We start from the raw sequence: 17,286 nt of genomic DNA, 5'->3' as shown, positions 1-17,286 counted from the left end.
TAAATAAAAAAATAATTAATTAGGTTATTTTGTTAATAAAAATTATTAGTTGATCATTAAAGGCTTTGACACGACAATAAAAATATTAAATAAAACTAATTTTTAATAATTAATAAAAATTACATCTAAAATCAACTTGGATGTAAAATTATTTAATATTTTTCCATCCAAAATGTTCAATTTCAATAAACCAGAGTTGTCTGGATTTCAAATCTAGAAAACTTTGTCAGCGGACAACTTTGCCTTATTTTGTGCTAAACAAGATGCAGAGTACACTGAGGTGTTCATGACACCGTGAATGCACTGGATGCGCCTGTAAAGTACTCATTTGGATAGTCCTTCGTTTTCTTAGACGATCCAAAGTGCCTGAGCCGATAAACCCCGGAAGTAGCATCCTCTGGCACTTCCCATTCAACGGTTGCTAAACCATACAAACTACCGTTATCAACTGTTACATTCCACTTGAAAAACAAGCAAAAATCGTCATCGTCGTACACTGGAACCCACCTCTCCCCTTGAAGCATCTCTACTACTGCAAATGTGCCTTCTATCAGCAGGTCATACCTTGGATTAGCGCTGAAAAACGTAGCACTCGGTTTATCTCCCTTCTTGAATGATCCGCCTTTTGGTTGAGCAACATCTTGTTGCATGTCTCCAAATCTTTTGCCAGGGGGCGGTGAGTCTCTTAGAGGATCTTGTAAGAGGCTGAGTTGAACAGAGGAAAGATCCGGCGGTGACAAGCCGGTTCCACCGAGTTGTTCTCCTGTAGCCATTGCTTTTGCAAGTTTCTTAAACTCTTGGATGTAAGCTGATAATGTATGAGGACCATATAGTGTTGAAGCAGCCTACATATGTAAATTCCATATAGGACCATATGAGATATTGAAACAAAAAGCAGCAGGGTAACTAGATTTGTTGTTTTGATCCGAATTGTTGTAGTCTTCCATTTCCTTACCTCGTATCGCTGCTGCTTGTACTCCTCAAAAGTTGCTATATACTGAGAATAAGTGTTTGTGAGCCCTGCTATTACAACATGTGTCTCGTTATCAAATTCTCCATTCCCATTATTTATCAATGTCTCTTTAACTGCTTCCCTCAGCCGCCGACCAGCCATTGTCGTGAACTCTGCAGTGTAATTAGTGGAGCATTTATCTCAGGCAAATGACTAATGTAAGCACTAAAACCTTAGTCACGTAAGGATAAAAATGTCAAAGACCGGAAGGTGAAGTGATCAGTTAAGAGAAGGCAAACCTCCAGGCACAGATAAGATAACAAAATTCCCCAACCGCAGAATTTGAATTGGGAGTATAGCGGGCTGCAGAAATGTGAAGTGGTGTGAGACAAGACAAAGAAAGGTTTCGTATTTGAACCACAAGCTTACAGCTCTTTAAAAATGGTCTTACCGCCCAAGCATAGGGGACAAACATTTCGCCAGTGCTAAGCAAAACGGGCTTGGGTTTTTGGCAATCTATCTGATACTGGCTAGGCTCTTTCAACAAGTCCCTTAATCGTTTCCACATCTCGTTTATCTGCACACAGAGAGATACCAAAATCTTAGGTTCAAGGACGACAGAGCCAAGACTGCAAGTCATGGTCCGATATGGATGCCAATTGCCAAGTGCAAACCTCGGTGTCTCCTTGTTGAAAACCGAACACTCCGGGCCCATCTGTAGTTTCAGCAGCAAAACCCGCGCCAACAGCTGCTGGACAAGTCTTTACCACGGTACTTTCATTCAATTGCACTTCAATGCTAGTGAAATTTATAAACGCGTGGCGGTAATCAATTTTTCCACTCAAAGGATTAGTAGCAGAACTGAATAGCTCCACGGCCTTTTCGAATTGCCTCTCTCCTATGATCTTTGTGCTCAATATTTCATTTGGGTATCTGTTTCACAAATTTAAGTTAAAAAAACCTTGGCAAACAGTCATTTAAGTTAAAAGAATATGTGGTATAAGGTATAAATACCCTGGGCCACGCCCCACGCAAAGCTGGTCATTGCCATTACAAGATGAGTGATTGAAATCACAAGGCTTGCCCGTGTCTGTGCAAAATGCTCCTAGCACATTTGGGGTCACATCTCCAACATTTGATTGGCAGAAAGCCCCCACAAAGCTGGACCCATCGTTTTTCCTCACCTTGAAGCCTTGGCTGGTTGTTTTCCCACAGGGTTTTCCTCCCGTGGCCTTAATCTTTTGAGCTTTGTTTCTTAGCGTGCTGATGTCTTTCTCACACGAAAATATTGTCAAAAGCAAGTACGATGTCTATCACACAGTGCATGGAATGTTCTCTTTTTTTATCGTTATCTGAATTTAAACAAAAATAATGAGGGCAATCGGAGATATGCTTACTTTGAATGGTAGAAAACTTGGTGTTTCGAGTAGAGAGGGAATTGTTGCTAAAAGTGAACCAGTCTTCCAAAAACCTGGCAGCGGCGCCCTTGTTGTCTCTACTGATGAGCCTGTTTTCTCGGCTCATGGACGTTCCATGCGTGGCAAACCAGGAGAATGCACCTATGCTCCTATTGCTTGCACTATCCAAAAGCTTCAACAGGGTCATTGTTGTATCAACGTTGGTGGTGTATCTAGCCCTTTCTTCTGGAGGGTTGAACAGGTACGCACTTGGGCTCCTATTTATTCCCGCATTTTCCACATCCCCTACAGAAAAAAATGTCATGATGCTTGCTAGTTATGCTGCTCATATTGTTGTTCCAATAGGGTCGGAAGCGTGTAAATTATTGTACTAAAAAATCACACAAAGTTCAATTCCCAGGGAAGAGAGGTGGATCACATGGATCTCTTAAATACCAAGTCTTTCCTTAGTCAGAATATCCCTTCTATAGTAATTTAATAGCACAATTAAATACTACTATTATACCCTCAAATATTGAAAGAAAAATAGGACAAAAAGAACATAAGAGTTTTAACGAGGTTCGGTAAATTATACCTACGTCCTCGGGCACTAACACCAGATGATAACTTTACTATCTCCAAAATATTACAAACAAATAGAATTCCTTAAGAATTCTCAAATGGGAGAAGAGAGAAAACTAAGAGAGAAAGATTGGTTGGGATGAATTGAAATGAGAAATGAGAAGGCCTATTTATAGTTGAGGTTCAAGGACCAAACAATAAATAGCCCATTATCTCAAGAACCAAAAAAAAATTATCCCTTGCCACTTTTCCAAAGTTGGTGGTTGTCATTATTGATTGTCTCCCATTAATGTTAATGGCAACCATTATTCATTATCTTCCATTAATGTTAACAATCTCCACCTTGAAGATTTGATTAGGATAATCACATCTTCACACACTTCCTTCAACTCCCCAAATTCGATAAAGCTATCTTTTGTAGTGCCTACAAATGCGCTCTCGAGCGCCATACACCTGAAGGTGCTCAAATTCTCAGGATGTTAATCAAGTTCAAACAATGATTAAACTTGATTGTTGTTACCACCTTGGTCATCATATCTGCGGGATTATCTGCTGTCGGAATCTTCTGAAGTAGAATTTTTCCTTTTTCAAAGACTTCCCGCACAAAGTGATATCTTACGTCGATATGCTTGGTTCTTGAATGATAGACTTGATTTTTCGCTAAATGAATAGCGCTCTGACTGTCACAATATAAACTTATGTGACTTTGAACAACTCCTAAGTCTTTCAACAATCCATTAAGCCAAATAGCCTCCTTAACAGCTTCTGTAACTGCCATATATTCTGCCTCTATAGTAGACACAGCTACTGTAGACTGTAAGGTAGACTTCCAACTCACTGGGGCTTTCGCAAGAGTAAACAAATACCCCGTAGTTGAACGACGTTTATCTAAATCACCAGCAAAGTCGGAATCAACATATCCAACTACAAACTGACCAAGTGCTTCATCCTGTTCAAAAATTAAACCAACATCTACGGTTTTTCGAAGATACCGTAGAATCCATTTCACAGCTTGCCAATGTCCTTTTCCAGGATCATGCATATACCTGCTCACAACTCCAACAGCTTGTGAAATGTCAGGCCTCGTACACACCATCGCATACATCAAACTCCCAACTGCATTAGCATATGGGACTTTCGCCATATATTCTCTTTCTTCTTCAGTTTTCGGAGATAATTAAGCACTAAGTTTCAAATGAGAAGCAAGTGGGGTACTTACATGTTCTGTGTTTTCATTTACACCAAAACATTGTAATACCTTTTTCAGATATTGCTTCTGATTCAAACAAAGCTTGCCTCTCTGTCTATCTCTACTTATCTCCATGCCGAGAATCTTCTTGGCCTCACCTAGATCTTTCATCTCGAACTCTTGATTCAACTGAGCCTTCAGCTTATCTATCTCTTTTTGGCTCTTCGAAGCGATTAACATATCATCAACATACAAGAGTAGATAAATGAAAGATCCGTCATGCAGCTTCTGCAAATACACACAATTGTCATATTTGCTTCTTGTGTACTTCTGCCTTCTCATAAAGCTATCAAATCGTTTGTACCACTGCCTCGGGGATTGCTTCAATCCATATAGCGATTTGTTCAGCTTACAAACCCAATTTCTACCACCAGCATCTGTGTATCCTTCGGGCTGAGTCATATAGATCTCCTCTTCTAACTCACCATGCAAGAAAGCCGTCTTAACATCAAGTTGAGCTAGCTCCAAATTCAACTGTGCTACCAAGGCCAACAAAATTCTAATGGAGGAATGCTTCACAACAGGGGAAAATACATCATTGTAGTCAATTTCCTCATTCTGAGCGTAGCCTTTAGCTACCAATCTTGCCTTGTAGCGAATATCCTTCTTGCTAGGAGATCCATCTTTCTTTGCGAATACCCACTTGCATCCGATTGCCCTTTTACCTTTCGGTAATTGCGCCAACTCCCAAGTATTGTTCTTCCGGAGAGACTGCATTTCTTCATCCATGGCGCTTTTCTATTTATCACTTTCTAAGCTTTGCATTGCTTCTTGATAAGTGATAGAAATATCATCAACAACAGGAAGGGCGTAGGCCACCATTTCAGTAAATCGAGCAGGTTTACGAATTTCTCTCCGTGGCCTTGCAACTGCAACTGGTTCTGGTGTACTTAGTGGTTCTTGGGTCAGAACCTCTTTAACCTCTAATTCCTCCATTGTGGCTGGAGAATTAGACTTATTAACTGGGCAAATCCCCATCTGCTCAAACTCCACCTGTTTTGGAGTACACTCCACCTGCTGTGGAGTATTGCTCGTCTGAATATCTTTATCTGCTACCTTTTTCAATGTGGCAGATTCATCAAAGGTAATATCTCTGCTACAGATCATTTTCTTTGTGCTTAAGCACCAAAGACAAAATCCCTTCACTCCAGAAGTGATTCCCATAAAGAGAGCTTTCTTTGCCCTCGGATCTAACTTTGACTCCTTCACATGGTAATATGCAGTGGATCCAAACACATGTAAGGAATCATAATCTGTAGCCGGTTTTCCAGACCATACCTCCATAGGAGTTTTTCTTTCTAATGCAGATGATGGCAAACGATTAACAAGATGGCCAGCGTATGTCACAGCCTCAGCCCAAAATTGCTTGCCCAACCCAGCATTGGACAACATACATCGAACTTTCTCCAGCAATGTTCGATTCATACGCTCTGCTAATCCATTCTGCTGTGGTGTATCCCTAACTGTGAAGTGTCGAACAATACCATACTCTTGGCACACATCGAAGAACGGATCACTTTTATATTCCCCTCCATTGTCCGTCCTAAGCCGCTTGATTTTCTTGCCAGTCTGGTTTTCGATCATAGTTTTCTATTTAAGAAAAACTCTAAGCACTTCATCCTTAGTTCTCATGGTATACACCCAAACTCTTCTGGAAAAGTCATCAACAAAAGTAACAAAGTAGTGTTTTCCTCCCAATGAAGGTGTCTTGGAAGGCCCCCACACATCTGAGTGAACATATTCCAAAATACCTTTTGTATTATGGATAGCAGTACCGAATTTCACTCTCTTTTGCTTTCCCAGAACACAATGCTCGCAAAATTTTAATTTGCAAGCCTTTGCACCTTTCAACAATCCTTGCTTTGCCAGAATTTGCAAGGATTTTTCGCTGGTATGTCCAACTTCATATGCCACAACTGTATTGAGTCCAATTCTTTGTTGCCGGAAGCTGCAGTGACTGCTCCAATAACTGTACTACCTTGGTAGTAATACAAGTTATTTTTCCTGATGCCCTTCAATATCACAAGTGCGCCAGATGTCACTTTCAAAACCCCATCTCTCATAGTAACAACTGAACCATTGGATTCCAGGGCTCCCAATGAGATGAGATTTTTCTTCAAACTGGGCACGTACCGAACATCAGTCAGAACTCTGGTTGATCCATCTTTATTCTTTAATTGGATTGAACTTATCCCAACAGTTTTACAGGCATTGTCATTGCCCATATAAACAACTCCTCCATTTAGTTCTACTAAATCAGAGAACCACTCCCGGTTAGGGGACATATGATAGGTGCAACCCGAATCCAATATCCACTCATCTGAATGGAACGACGATGATGATGCAACCAGTGATAGTTCAGAGTCACTAGTATCATGCTTTGCAACACAAGCATCTACAGCAGCTTTTCCCTTATTCTTCAGCTTTGGACAATTTTTCTTCCAGTGGCCTTTCTCATGACAAAAAGCACATTCATCTTTCCCGAGTCTAGACTTTGACTTTGATCTCCCCTTTTGAGTTTTCTTCCGAGTGTATGAACGACCTCGGACTACTAAAGCTTCTGTATCTCTGATTGAGTTTTTCTGTTTGTCCTTCTTTCTCTGTTCATAACTGTATAAGGCCGCACAGACTTCGCTCAGAGATATATCACTCCTGCCATGAAGTAGAGTAGTTTCTAGGAACTCAAACTCCTCAGGAAGTGACCCCAACAGCATCAAAGCCAAATCTTCATCTTTGAATGTCTCATCCATATTCAGCAAATCAGTGACTAACTGATTATATTTGGTGATGTGATCATTCATTGTGGTACTTGGGACGTATGTGAAGCGAAACAGTCTTTTCTTCAAGTGGAGCTTATTTTGACTGTTTTTCTTCAAAAATTTTTCTTCAAGTGCCACCCACAACTTATTTGCAGAAGCCTCCTTTGAAAAAGCATACCTCTGCTCTCGAGAAAGGCATGATCGAATTGTGCCACATGCCAACCGATTGATCGCCTTCCAATCTTTCTCCTGCACATCATCTGGTTTCTCTTCATCAATGGCAATGTCTAGACCCTGCTGAAAAAGGGCATCTAGAACCTCACTTTGCCACATACCAAAATGGCCCGTACCATCAAAGATCTCCACGGCCAGTCTTGCATTTGCAATTGTCGGTCTTGTCTACATGGACGATGTTGAAGCTCCTACACCGACCGTTTTCTCCATAATCTTTCAATATACCTAAGGAAATCTTTTCTGATGTGGAAGATCAGTTCAAACTGCAACCACAGAGCATACTACGATTAACCTTCGGCTCTTGATACCACTTGTTGTTCCAATAGGGTCGGGAGCGTGTAAATTATTGTACTAAAAAATCACACAAAGTTCAATTCCCAGGGAAGAGAAGTGGATCACATGGATCTCTTAAATACCAAGTCTTTCCTTAGTCAGAATATCCCTTCTATAGTAATTTAATAGCACAATTAAATACTACTATTATACCCTCAAATATTGAAAGAAAAATAGGACAAAAAGAACATAAGAGTTTTAACGAGGTTCGGTAAATTATACCTACGTCCTCGGGCACTAACACCAGATGATAACTTTACTATCTCCAAAATATTACAAACAAATAGAATTCCTTAAGAATTCTCAAATGGGAGAAGAGAGAAAACTAAGAGAGAAAGATTGGTTGGGATGAATTGAAATGAGAAATGAGAAGGCCTATTTATAGTTGAGGTTCAAGGACCAAACAATAAATAGCCCATTATCTCAAGGACCAAAAAAAAAATTATCCCTTGCCACTTTTCCAAAGTTGGTGGTTGTCATTATTGATTGTCTCCCATTAATGTTAATGGCAACCATTATTAATTATCTTCCATTAATGTTAACACATATACCTTCATGGAAAAGAAAATCAACCATTTGAAGTAGAAAAACGCTTACCGGTGTTCAGGAAGATTGAGCCAGGTTTTAGGTTGTTGTGAGCCTGAATAATGCTTTGCTCGATCGCCGTGACAATCGCATCGAACGTTTGGTTGATAAACCCTAGTGAAGTAACAGAGTAAACCACGCACTGCAAGTAACCAGCAGGCCCAGCATGTGTATGCGTGCCACTGATCGCCAAATTTTCTTGTGTATACAAATCTCCTAACCTTCAAAAGCAAACATTTCACATCGAAAACGGTGTGGATCGTATATGTTAATCTTATCTTGCATGGCTTTGGTTTATTACCTTGTTTTGAGTCTCTGAAGCACTTTTATAGTGACAAGCTGCGATGCCATGCCTGCATCAAGATTAACAAAAGCAAACCTTGCACCTTGAGAACTTTCAGCAACAATGAAAGTTCTTGCTCGTAGTCGGAAATGGATTCTGGCCGTATTCTGATCTATGTTAGCATAGCCCATCATGTTAACCCCAGCGGCAGGACCCGTCATATCGTAGCTCCCGACTCCAATCAAATACTCGCCATCAACTTCATCTATCAAGGCAAAAGCTGCACAAAGAGAAACAAAAATCGGTAACAAATGCTGGTGTTTATGCATTTTGTCAGTGTGTTCCTCACTAGATAATCCATCAAGCATGAGGCTATATATATATATATATTTACACACATACGATAATGTTTCCTAGTATTTAGTGAAACATATTCGGCTCATGGAATAATAAAAGGAGGGTCGTGATCATCTCGTTTTCTCTATACATTTCTAGATTAGTTTGAAAATCGAGCACAAGAAGCATCATTTCTTGGGTTGTTCGGCATGAAGGAGATTGACAAAGCGTGGGCTTTGTCTATTTTCAACGTATTATATGCTGCTTCTGCGGCAGCGTTGATCTTTTTTTGGACCCCCGCAGACATATTTCTCAAAGTGCATTCAGTATATTCATTCAAAATCTTTCTCAAAGGGCTTGTTTTCAAAAATTTATACATATACCCATTTGCATAGGCAAAAAGGGGCTAATTTTGGGACACGAGTGATAAATTATATAATTCAGCCTTGGGTAATCAACTTCCCTGGAAAAGTCTACAATCTCATCATAAAAAATTGAAAAGGTCCAAGGTTAATCTGTTTTATCAAGGATTAGAAAGGTTCAATCTGTTTTTTTTTTTCACAAAATAAAAATTTATACTAGTTTTTTTTTTCTTAATTTGGTGACCTTGTAATTGGAGTGATGGAGAGATATAAGAAAACAAGATTTTTATTGTCAAATTAGCCATTAGGAACATATAATAGAGGTCTTGAACTTCTATTAGACGTGGAAAAATATTTAAAAAAAAAAAGAAAAGAAGAGAAAATGATGATAAAAGAACAGCTCCATCTAAGATCAAAAAGCATCACTCATTGCGTAAAATTGTTTGTACATCACATGTGACTTTGACTTTTGTGGCTATGCTTTTATGAGATTCATATAGTGTCTTGGTATGTGCAGGAAGTTTTTGAATTCTGACATGAAAAGATATATATTTTCGAATGAAAACAATCCAAAGAAAAGAATGACATTGTGCTCACGAAATCAACGCAGTTAAGGAAAAAGATACTACGAGAATGGTCGATGGGTCTTGATTGATACGTTTCACGCATAAAAAAGATTAGTGATTGGTAAATAGCAATTCCTAGCAGCTGACATTTCAACCGAAAGGCGAGAGATAATGCAACCACTTTTCGGTGATCATGGGCCTTGCCACCTTTACTCCTTCCTCCTCGGTGGAAACAACTTCTTTCATCAATTTTTTCCTTTAATTATTTGCACTCAAATGTAAATCGCGTACCTTCAAACATTTTTAGCTCCTTCGGATTTTTTTATTTTTTAAAATTTAATATTAAAGTTTGTTATTAATACTATGATTTGAATTTTAAAATTAAATATTTCATTGATGGATTCAATACTTTTGTTTTATTAAAAATGTAATATAATAATATTGTCATCAAGTTAATCGGGAAGGATAAAAATGATGGAAGTAGTGACCAAAACTTGAATAATTAAAAGTATAGAGTTCATATATATAAGGCAGATGTGATGCTGCTGAAGTTTATCCAACTTCATTACTGACCATAATTCATTTAGAAAAGGTAGCAAATACAAGTGGCACTCAAGTTTATCCAACTTCATTACTGACCATAATTCATTTAGAAAAGGTAGCAAATACAAGTGGCACTCCAAATAATAAACAAGAAAGCAAGAAATTGATTCATTAAATACTGTTCGAATCACAAAAAGACAGAATGGAAACATGTCATTTCTTACATACCGAAAGCAAACTTTTTTTTTCCTTATGATTTGTACTAAAAATGCTGGGAAAAGAAGAAACTTAAATATGAAATATACAACAAATACAACCTCAAAAACAAAAGCAGATAATTTTTGAACAATTTAAGAAACACACAATCCCATCAGTATTTTTATGTGAACTTGAATCTCAAGCCTTTTCTTTTTCTTCATCTGATTTGGAGTGGTAACCAGGAAGCTTCTCCTTGATTTTCTCCAAAATTCCCTTCTTTTCCTTTGACTCCTCTTCGTGATGGGGCTCAGCTGCTGGGGCTGGAGCCGGGCTACTGGCCTCTTCAGCTTTCTTGTGTTGTCCAGGGAGTTTCTCCTTGATCTTCTCGAGGAAACCTTTCTTCTCTGGCGTCTCTGGCTGGACTACTGGCTCATCGCACTTCTCTACTGGAACTGAGGTGTCCTCTTCTTTCTTTTCCCCTTCTAATTTCTCTTCAATCTTTTCTTCCAGTCCCTTCTTCTCCTTCTTTTTCTTCTTCTTCTTCTCTTCTCCTTCACCTTCTTCCTCGTCGCTTGACTGCACGTTCAGGCAACAGATTTCATGTTAGTATAATTATAGTACAACCAAGACCCATTAATTTAACAACAGGTGAATTAGTGTACTTACAGAGCTGGAGCTGCTGCTATCTGATCGGTGAAGCTTCTCCAGGAGACCATGCTTCTTCTTCTCCTCACCTTCTTCCTCTGCCTTTGTCTCTTCGATATTAACCTTTTCAAACTCGGTTACGATCACCTCCTCTTGAGGCTTCTCCTCTTCTTTCTTCCCCATGAAATCGAACAACCCTCGCTCCTTGCTCTCCACTGCTCCTTCACCGCTAACGTTGCTCTCCAACTCAGGGGCCTTGCTGGTATGCTCCTCGGCCATTTTTTGACACTAAAATATGATCGAAGGTACTTAAGTGTTTTCGAACTATACGGAAATGGAATGGAACGCTTGGATATCAATTCACTTATTCACAGTTGGCTACTGAATACCGATTGATGGATTTTGAGATGCAAGAAGCTGGGATTTTATAGCGTCCAAAAGCATCATCACCCGTAACGCGGTTCTGACACGATTAAGAAAAGGAGCAATTTTAAAAATAATAACAATAACGGAAGGTAACGGGCAAGCAAAACGAGCGCCATTTCTGTAACCGACGTCCGCAATAATAAAAGGAAAAAGAAATCTAAACAAAACTCTCTCCAACGAAATTGATTGTTTGTCTACTCGCTTTTTTATTGGTTTGAGCACATGTGTCAAGCGAGTGTAGTCGTGCTTTATAAGCTAGCGCTGGTGGAAATTAACAGTCAAAAGGCCGAAAAGGAAAAAAATATGACACTCTGTACTACAAGTCGTGCGACCATGCGACCATTCGAATCAATGACACGTGGAAGGAGAACGTGGGTGTGGTGGTGTCTCGGCCTGAGAAGGTCGGTGTAGGGGCCCAGGTAAGAGAAGATGTGCGGCCACGTGTCGTGGCTTGATGAAGAAGGAGACTTTCAGATCTGCGATGTTAGGTTGTGGAGGGCCCATGGAATGAATGGTGGGGTTGGCTTCGTTGTACGTTAATCTCACTTTTTTAACTCCGTTACATTCCTGGGGGTACGTTACTTGAGGTGGAGCCTATGTGACTTTGACAGGTGGGCGGTTTGTGATACTATAACCCACATAAATTTTATTTTTTTTCTGAAAGGTACCCCAATTAAAATATTAAATATACACAGGCTATGTATTGTTTATAAATTCTTTTTTGCTACTTATCCGAATATAAAATACTTGACAGAGTTGGATTAATATTTTTCGATAGTCCAAGATAGATTTTTTTTTATATAAAAGAGTGTAAAATAATTATTTATTATTTAAAATAAATTGAAATATTTAAAATATAAAATATACTTTTTTATACTTTAAAATCTATATTTATCAAAGATTACATTTTGTAACTGAATAAAATCTATAAACTCGTATAACATAATTGAATAAATTAAAATTAGTAAAAATTTAAGTTTTTAATTAAATAAATATAATTTTCATATATAAATATGATTTTATTTTAAATGTTAATAATTAATAATATTAAAATCAATATTTTTATAGTTAATAAAAATTAAATGTGTGAAAATAATATTATATATATATAAAGATAATATCAATACATTGATAATTTAAGCTAAAATGTATATATTTATTTGTTTATAATATTTTTATTATCAGTGTAATAGTTATTATCACTTAATTCGAATTTTCATCTATATTAAATTATACTTATCATTTTAAATTAATTATCACTTAATTAGTATTACAATTATATACCAATTAAAATTAATATTTAGCACTATAAATATACGGCATTTTCATTCAAATACATATAAAGATTTATAGGGAAAAAATCACTTTTTAGCATTGTTTAATAAGTTTTGTTTCCAATGCCAAAAATATATATGATTTTCATTATTATTTAAGATATTTAGTTATTATTATTTTATATTTCATAATTTTATTTTTATTTTATTTTAATAATATTTACATAACTGTAAATATTGTTTACCATTGTGTTGTGAAATATTATGTCAAAAGTAATATAATATTAAAGTAATGATTCTTTGTAGATGAAATTTTAACTCATATTTGAATGTCAAGTTATTTTGCTATTGATTAATTTCCAATTTTTTTATTTTCATTATTTTTAAAAATTTATTTTATTCTCTCAATTTTTTTTTTCAAAATAGTGGACTTTTATTATAACTTAGATCAATTCAAATTTTTTACACAGATTTAATAATCTAAAATTAAAACAATAGATAGACTTTTTTTACAAAAAAAAAATGTAGAAAATAATAAGTAGTAAGAGGAATTTATTATTTAGTCGATAATATTTTTAATTAATTAAATTTTAATTTATTTATTTTAATATTAGATTATTCTATAAAAATTTTAGGTTTAAATTTTGATTTTTTTTTAAATAAGGTGAAAAGTTTTTTTTTTGAAAATAAATAAGGTGAAAAGTTAAAAGGTAAGGATAAAATGTAGAATAGATTTTTCTAAATTTTATACTCTATATTTTTTAAACAATTTAATTATCTTTAGTAATTAATTTTAAGTAATATATTAAATAAATTTTATAACAACTAAATTTTTAATATTTATTTTTTCAACACTAAAATTTTCAGTTTATCAAAAAACACCGTAATTAAAAGTATATTTTTAAAAAAATATAAAAATACATTATCCAATAAATTTTAAAAAAATAAATACATAAAATCACGTACAAAACACATTTCATGTGAACTGATATAATATAAAAGGATATAAAAAATATAAAAAAAATATTAAACACAATAATTAGCAAAAAACTACTTATCCATTCCCTCAGCCCCTGATTCTAAATTTGTTTTTCGAGCAAAATTACTAGGACGAGATAAACGATAGGCCGTGAATTAATAGGATGCGAGTAAAACCATCGTCAAAAATGAGATATTTAGAATACATTTAGGTAATAACATATATTTTTACTACATATTCTATCACTATATATATATAAATTATGTATTTAAGAATAATATATAATAAATAATAAAACAATAACACATTAAATATATATCATATTAAAATTAAAAATTAGATTAAGTTGTGAACAAATGAAATTTAAACACGTAAACATATCGTATTAATAATATTAAATGCATTATAAGTATTTATCTTGATGTTGTCATTAATCTTTAGTTGGTGTCGAGTTAACTTGTATCTCTAGTTCAATTAACAGATTTATCAATACTAAAAATTCTATTACAAGCATATGCGTGTGGAAACTACATATTTAGAACATAGGGATTTGTTTAAAAACAACATACAATAAATCATGGAACGTAGTGTTTAAAACTAGTTAATAATAACACATGCAATATGTACAACATTAAAAAAAAATTAGGTTAAATTGTTAGTGAAATGAAATCTAAACATATAAATACATCATATTAAAATCATTAAATAAATACAATTATTAAAGGTAGTAAAATTAAAATGTACAAAATATTTCAAAATGAAGTTTTAATTGAGCTGCCATTAAAAACTGTCATGGGTCAAATGTAAATTATTTATTTATTTAAAAAAATAAAAAGATTAATTTTCATCGAATAGTATAACTTATTTTAATTACGGAATAATATTTTTATAATTTTCCTTACTGAGTTGGTACTTGATTGACTTATAACATCAATTTAGTCGAAGACTTAAACAATAGTATAAATATATACAATTGATGAATGTATTAAAGTAGGTATAAAATAAAATAAATTGTGTAAAAAATATTAAAATAAAATATTGATTGAGTAGTAAAATTAAGGTTTAATCAAATCATAAATGATATGAGTTCAAATCCTTTTATATGTAATTTCTTTGTTGAATTTTTTAAAATAAAAAAAACTAAAATAATTTCAAATAATATAATTTATTTTAAATGTAAAATGTCATTAATGTCATTTTTATAATTTTTAAATTGATGTATAAGAGAATTTTACAGTGAACACACTAAATACTTTTACTCAAGTATACCTAAAGACCCTTTTGGATGATTGGTACGTTTACTTGTGGTTAGTATAAAAATAACGGTAGCAATGAGATTAAATAAATTAACAATTCTGCAGCATGAGACAAAAAAAAATAAAGCTAAATGCACCACACTAAAAGTTAACATCCATTAAAATGAGCCCTAAATATGCTACACTCTCAAAGTCACTTTTACAAATGGGGATGAGGGTGCCAATGTATTTATAGGCAACTGCATATTGATTTATAAGTCCATGTTCACTCAAATCAGTAGCTTAAGATCATCCCAGCTCCAAAATATCTCCCTAAGGTGGTGTAATATCCCGAATTAAGGCCTAATCGGAATAGTGGTTTCGTGACCACAAATCCAAGATAAAAATAATTATTTTAAAATTATTTTGAGGTTTATGATATGATTGCATGATTGTGTGAAAATTTCGTGATGAAATTCTATGCATAAAGTGCTTAAGTTGAGATTAGGGACTAAATCGAATAAGTTGCAAAACTTGCATTCTAGAAGTTTTTAGTATGAAATTGCTTTGAAATATTAATTAGGAGGTCTTAAATGGAATTTGACCAATTTTAAGTTCATGGACAAAATTAGGACATGGAAGGAATTTTTGGAAAGTTTAGTAGTAAGGGCATTTTAGTCATTTGGATATTAAATGAAATAAAAATAGGAAAAATAACCCAAAATGATCATCTTCTCCATATTGTTCTGCCGATTTTTGCTCTCCTCCATAGCTGGGGTTTCTTCAACTTTCAAACTTCATAGTAAGTGATTTCAAGCCCCGTTTTTAATGATTTTTATGTTTTTGAAATCCCGGTAGCTCGATTTAGCTTATGTTAACAATAATTCAACCTATGGTTCATATTTGGAAAAATACCCATAGGTGAAATTTGTGTATTTTGGTGTTTTATGACAGAATATGAGGTTTTAAATTTTGTTAGACAACTTGTGCTACTCGGTTTTGAGTGAAAACGAGTAAAAAGGCTTAATCGGTAAAAAAAATATTTAGTAGTCATAAATACATGTTAGAGTGAGAATTTGATGTTGCCATAGAAGGGAAAAATGATCAGCATGTCATAAAACATAATAATAAGGGATGAAGTTTAATTCCCGAGCCTAGGGGTAAAAGTGTAATTATGCAAAAGTTTAGGGGTAAAATGGTAATTTTTCCAAAGTTCGTATTAAGGACTGTTTTAATGAATGTATGTATTAAATAAGATTAATTTGGTATTATAGATCAAGAGAAACGAGATTCAAGTCGTGATCGGGGGAAAAATAAAGTTTACGAGGAATAGGCTCGATTGTTAAAAATTTTGTACCGAGGTAAGTTCATGTGTAAATAATGTAGCATAATTGTTATTTTTAAGTTATTGATGTTAAATATAGGATATGCTGATTCTTATCATGAAATATATGCTTTGTGGTTATTTTCGAATAAAAAGCAAATTAAGTGTATTATTTGTTAAATATAAAGTGCCACCGAGTATTGGTTTTGGTATTTTACGGAAGATGGCAAGGAGACGTGTTCGAGGAAAATCCCGTTTGAACCTTAGGAATAGATTAGGATACAAGTGACATGTCACTAGGATGGTTGAGCATCTAAACTCGTTGAGTTGAGTCCGAGTTCACTTATGGATGTGGAATGTCCGAACTCGTTGAGTTGAGTCCGAGTTCGTGAGATGTAACTAGGCATCCGAACTCGTTGAGTTGAGTCCGAGTTCACTTATGGATGCAAACGCTTGAGCTCGTTGAGTTGAGTCCGAGTTCACTTATGGGCGGGTTACAGGATAGCTTGGCTACAAATGTGGCACTTATGTCAAATTATCCATGTATCCGAATTATATTCCAATGTGTTCAATGGGTAAAATTTCTAGTGAAATGGAAGAATACTTAAGATGCAAGTGACGTTTTGGTAAGTGTTGTGAAATGGACACTTTGGATAGGTATGTACTTAACCCTCGGGTTGAAAATAGATACAATAACGATAAGGTGGTAAGATGATGAATGATGTTTAAAAATGTGATATATGTTTTGGTGATACCATGCTAACGTTGTTTGGTATAATTGTATGGTTATGTTACTTGTTGTTTGCATATGAACTTACTAAGCATTTATGCTTACTCCCTCCTGTTCGTTCATTGTAGTTTTAACAAGCCGGCTTGAGAATTGGGATAGGTCGAAGACTCGTTCACACTATCCGAAGGCCTAAATTGGTAAAATGGCTTGTGTGTTTTGAATGTGGCATGTATGGCAAAATACTCACTTTGTGTAAATGATCTTATGATATGGCTATGGTTTGGAAAGAAAAGG

At 35.1% G+C, this 17,286-nt stretch overlaps 2 protein-coding genes across 2 annotated transcripts; both read right to left on the bottom strand.

The window, feature by feature from the left end:
• Positions 1-284: 284 nt before the first annotated feature.
• LOC107937562 (neutral ceramidase 2) lies at positions 285-9,017 on the bottom strand. Its single transcript, XM_016870462.1, has 10 exons — positions 8,891-9,017; positions 8,393-8,654; positions 8,104-8,312; positions 2,350-2,655; positions 1,967-2,222; positions 1,627-1,885; positions 1,404-1,529; positions 1,252-1,315; positions 956-1,125; positions 285-845 (listed from the first exon to the last, which is right to left on the bottom strand). The coding sequence occupies exons 1-10, from the start codon at positions 9,015-9,017 to the stop codon at positions 285-287; spliced, it is 2,340 nt and encodes a 779-aa protein (XP_016725951.1).
• A 1,308-nt stretch (positions 9,018-10,325) lies between these two features.
• Positions 10,326-11,667, bottom strand: LOC107937569 (phosphoprotein ECPP44). Its single transcript, XM_016870467.2, has 2 exons — positions 11,046-11,667; positions 10,326-10,955 (listed from the first exon to the last, which is right to left on the bottom strand). Exons 1-2 carry the CDS (start codon positions 11,301-11,303, stop codon positions 10,578-10,580), a joined length of 636 nt encoding a protein of 211 aa, XP_016725956.1. The 5' UTR covers positions 11,304-11,667; the 3' UTR covers positions 10,326-10,577.
• Positions 11,668-17,286: the final 5,619 nt, after the last annotated feature.

This window comes from Gossypium hirsutum, chromosome A05, assembly GCF_007990345.1.
Source record: "Gossypium hirsutum isolate 1008001.06 chromosome A05, Gossypium_hirsutum_v2.1, whole genome shotgun sequence".
NCBI classification, from domain to species: Eukaryota; Viridiplantae; Streptophyta; class Magnoliopsida; order Malvales; family Malvaceae; genus Gossypium; species Gossypium hirsutum.
Note: the sequence above shows the minus strand (reverse complement) of the source record. Positions and strands in the feature narration are given on the sequence as shown.

Excerpts from the sequence above, each read along its gene's own strand:
- LOC107937562 (XM_016870462.1), bottom strand. The coding sequence starts at position 9,017 with ATGTCTGCGGGGGTCCAAAAAAAGATCAACGCTGCCGCAGAAGCAGCA. Across the intron at positions 2,656-8,103 it reads CTCAATCTTCCTGAACACCG|GGGATGTGGAAAATGCGGGA; the intron begins GTAAGCGTTTTT and ends TTTTTTCTGTAG. Across the intron at positions 846-955 it reads ACAAGCAGCAGCGATACGAG|GCTGCTTCAACACTATATGG; the intron begins GTAAGGAAATGG and ends TTACATATGTAG.
- LOC107937569 (XM_016870467.2), bottom strand. The coding sequence starts at position 11,303 with ATGGCCGAGGAGCATACCAGCAAGGCCCCTGAGTTGGAGAGCAACGTT. Across the intron at positions 10,956-11,045 it reads ATAGCAGCAGCTCCAGCTCT|TCAAGCGACGAGGAAGAAGG; the intron begins GTAAGTACACTA and ends CTGAACGTGCAG.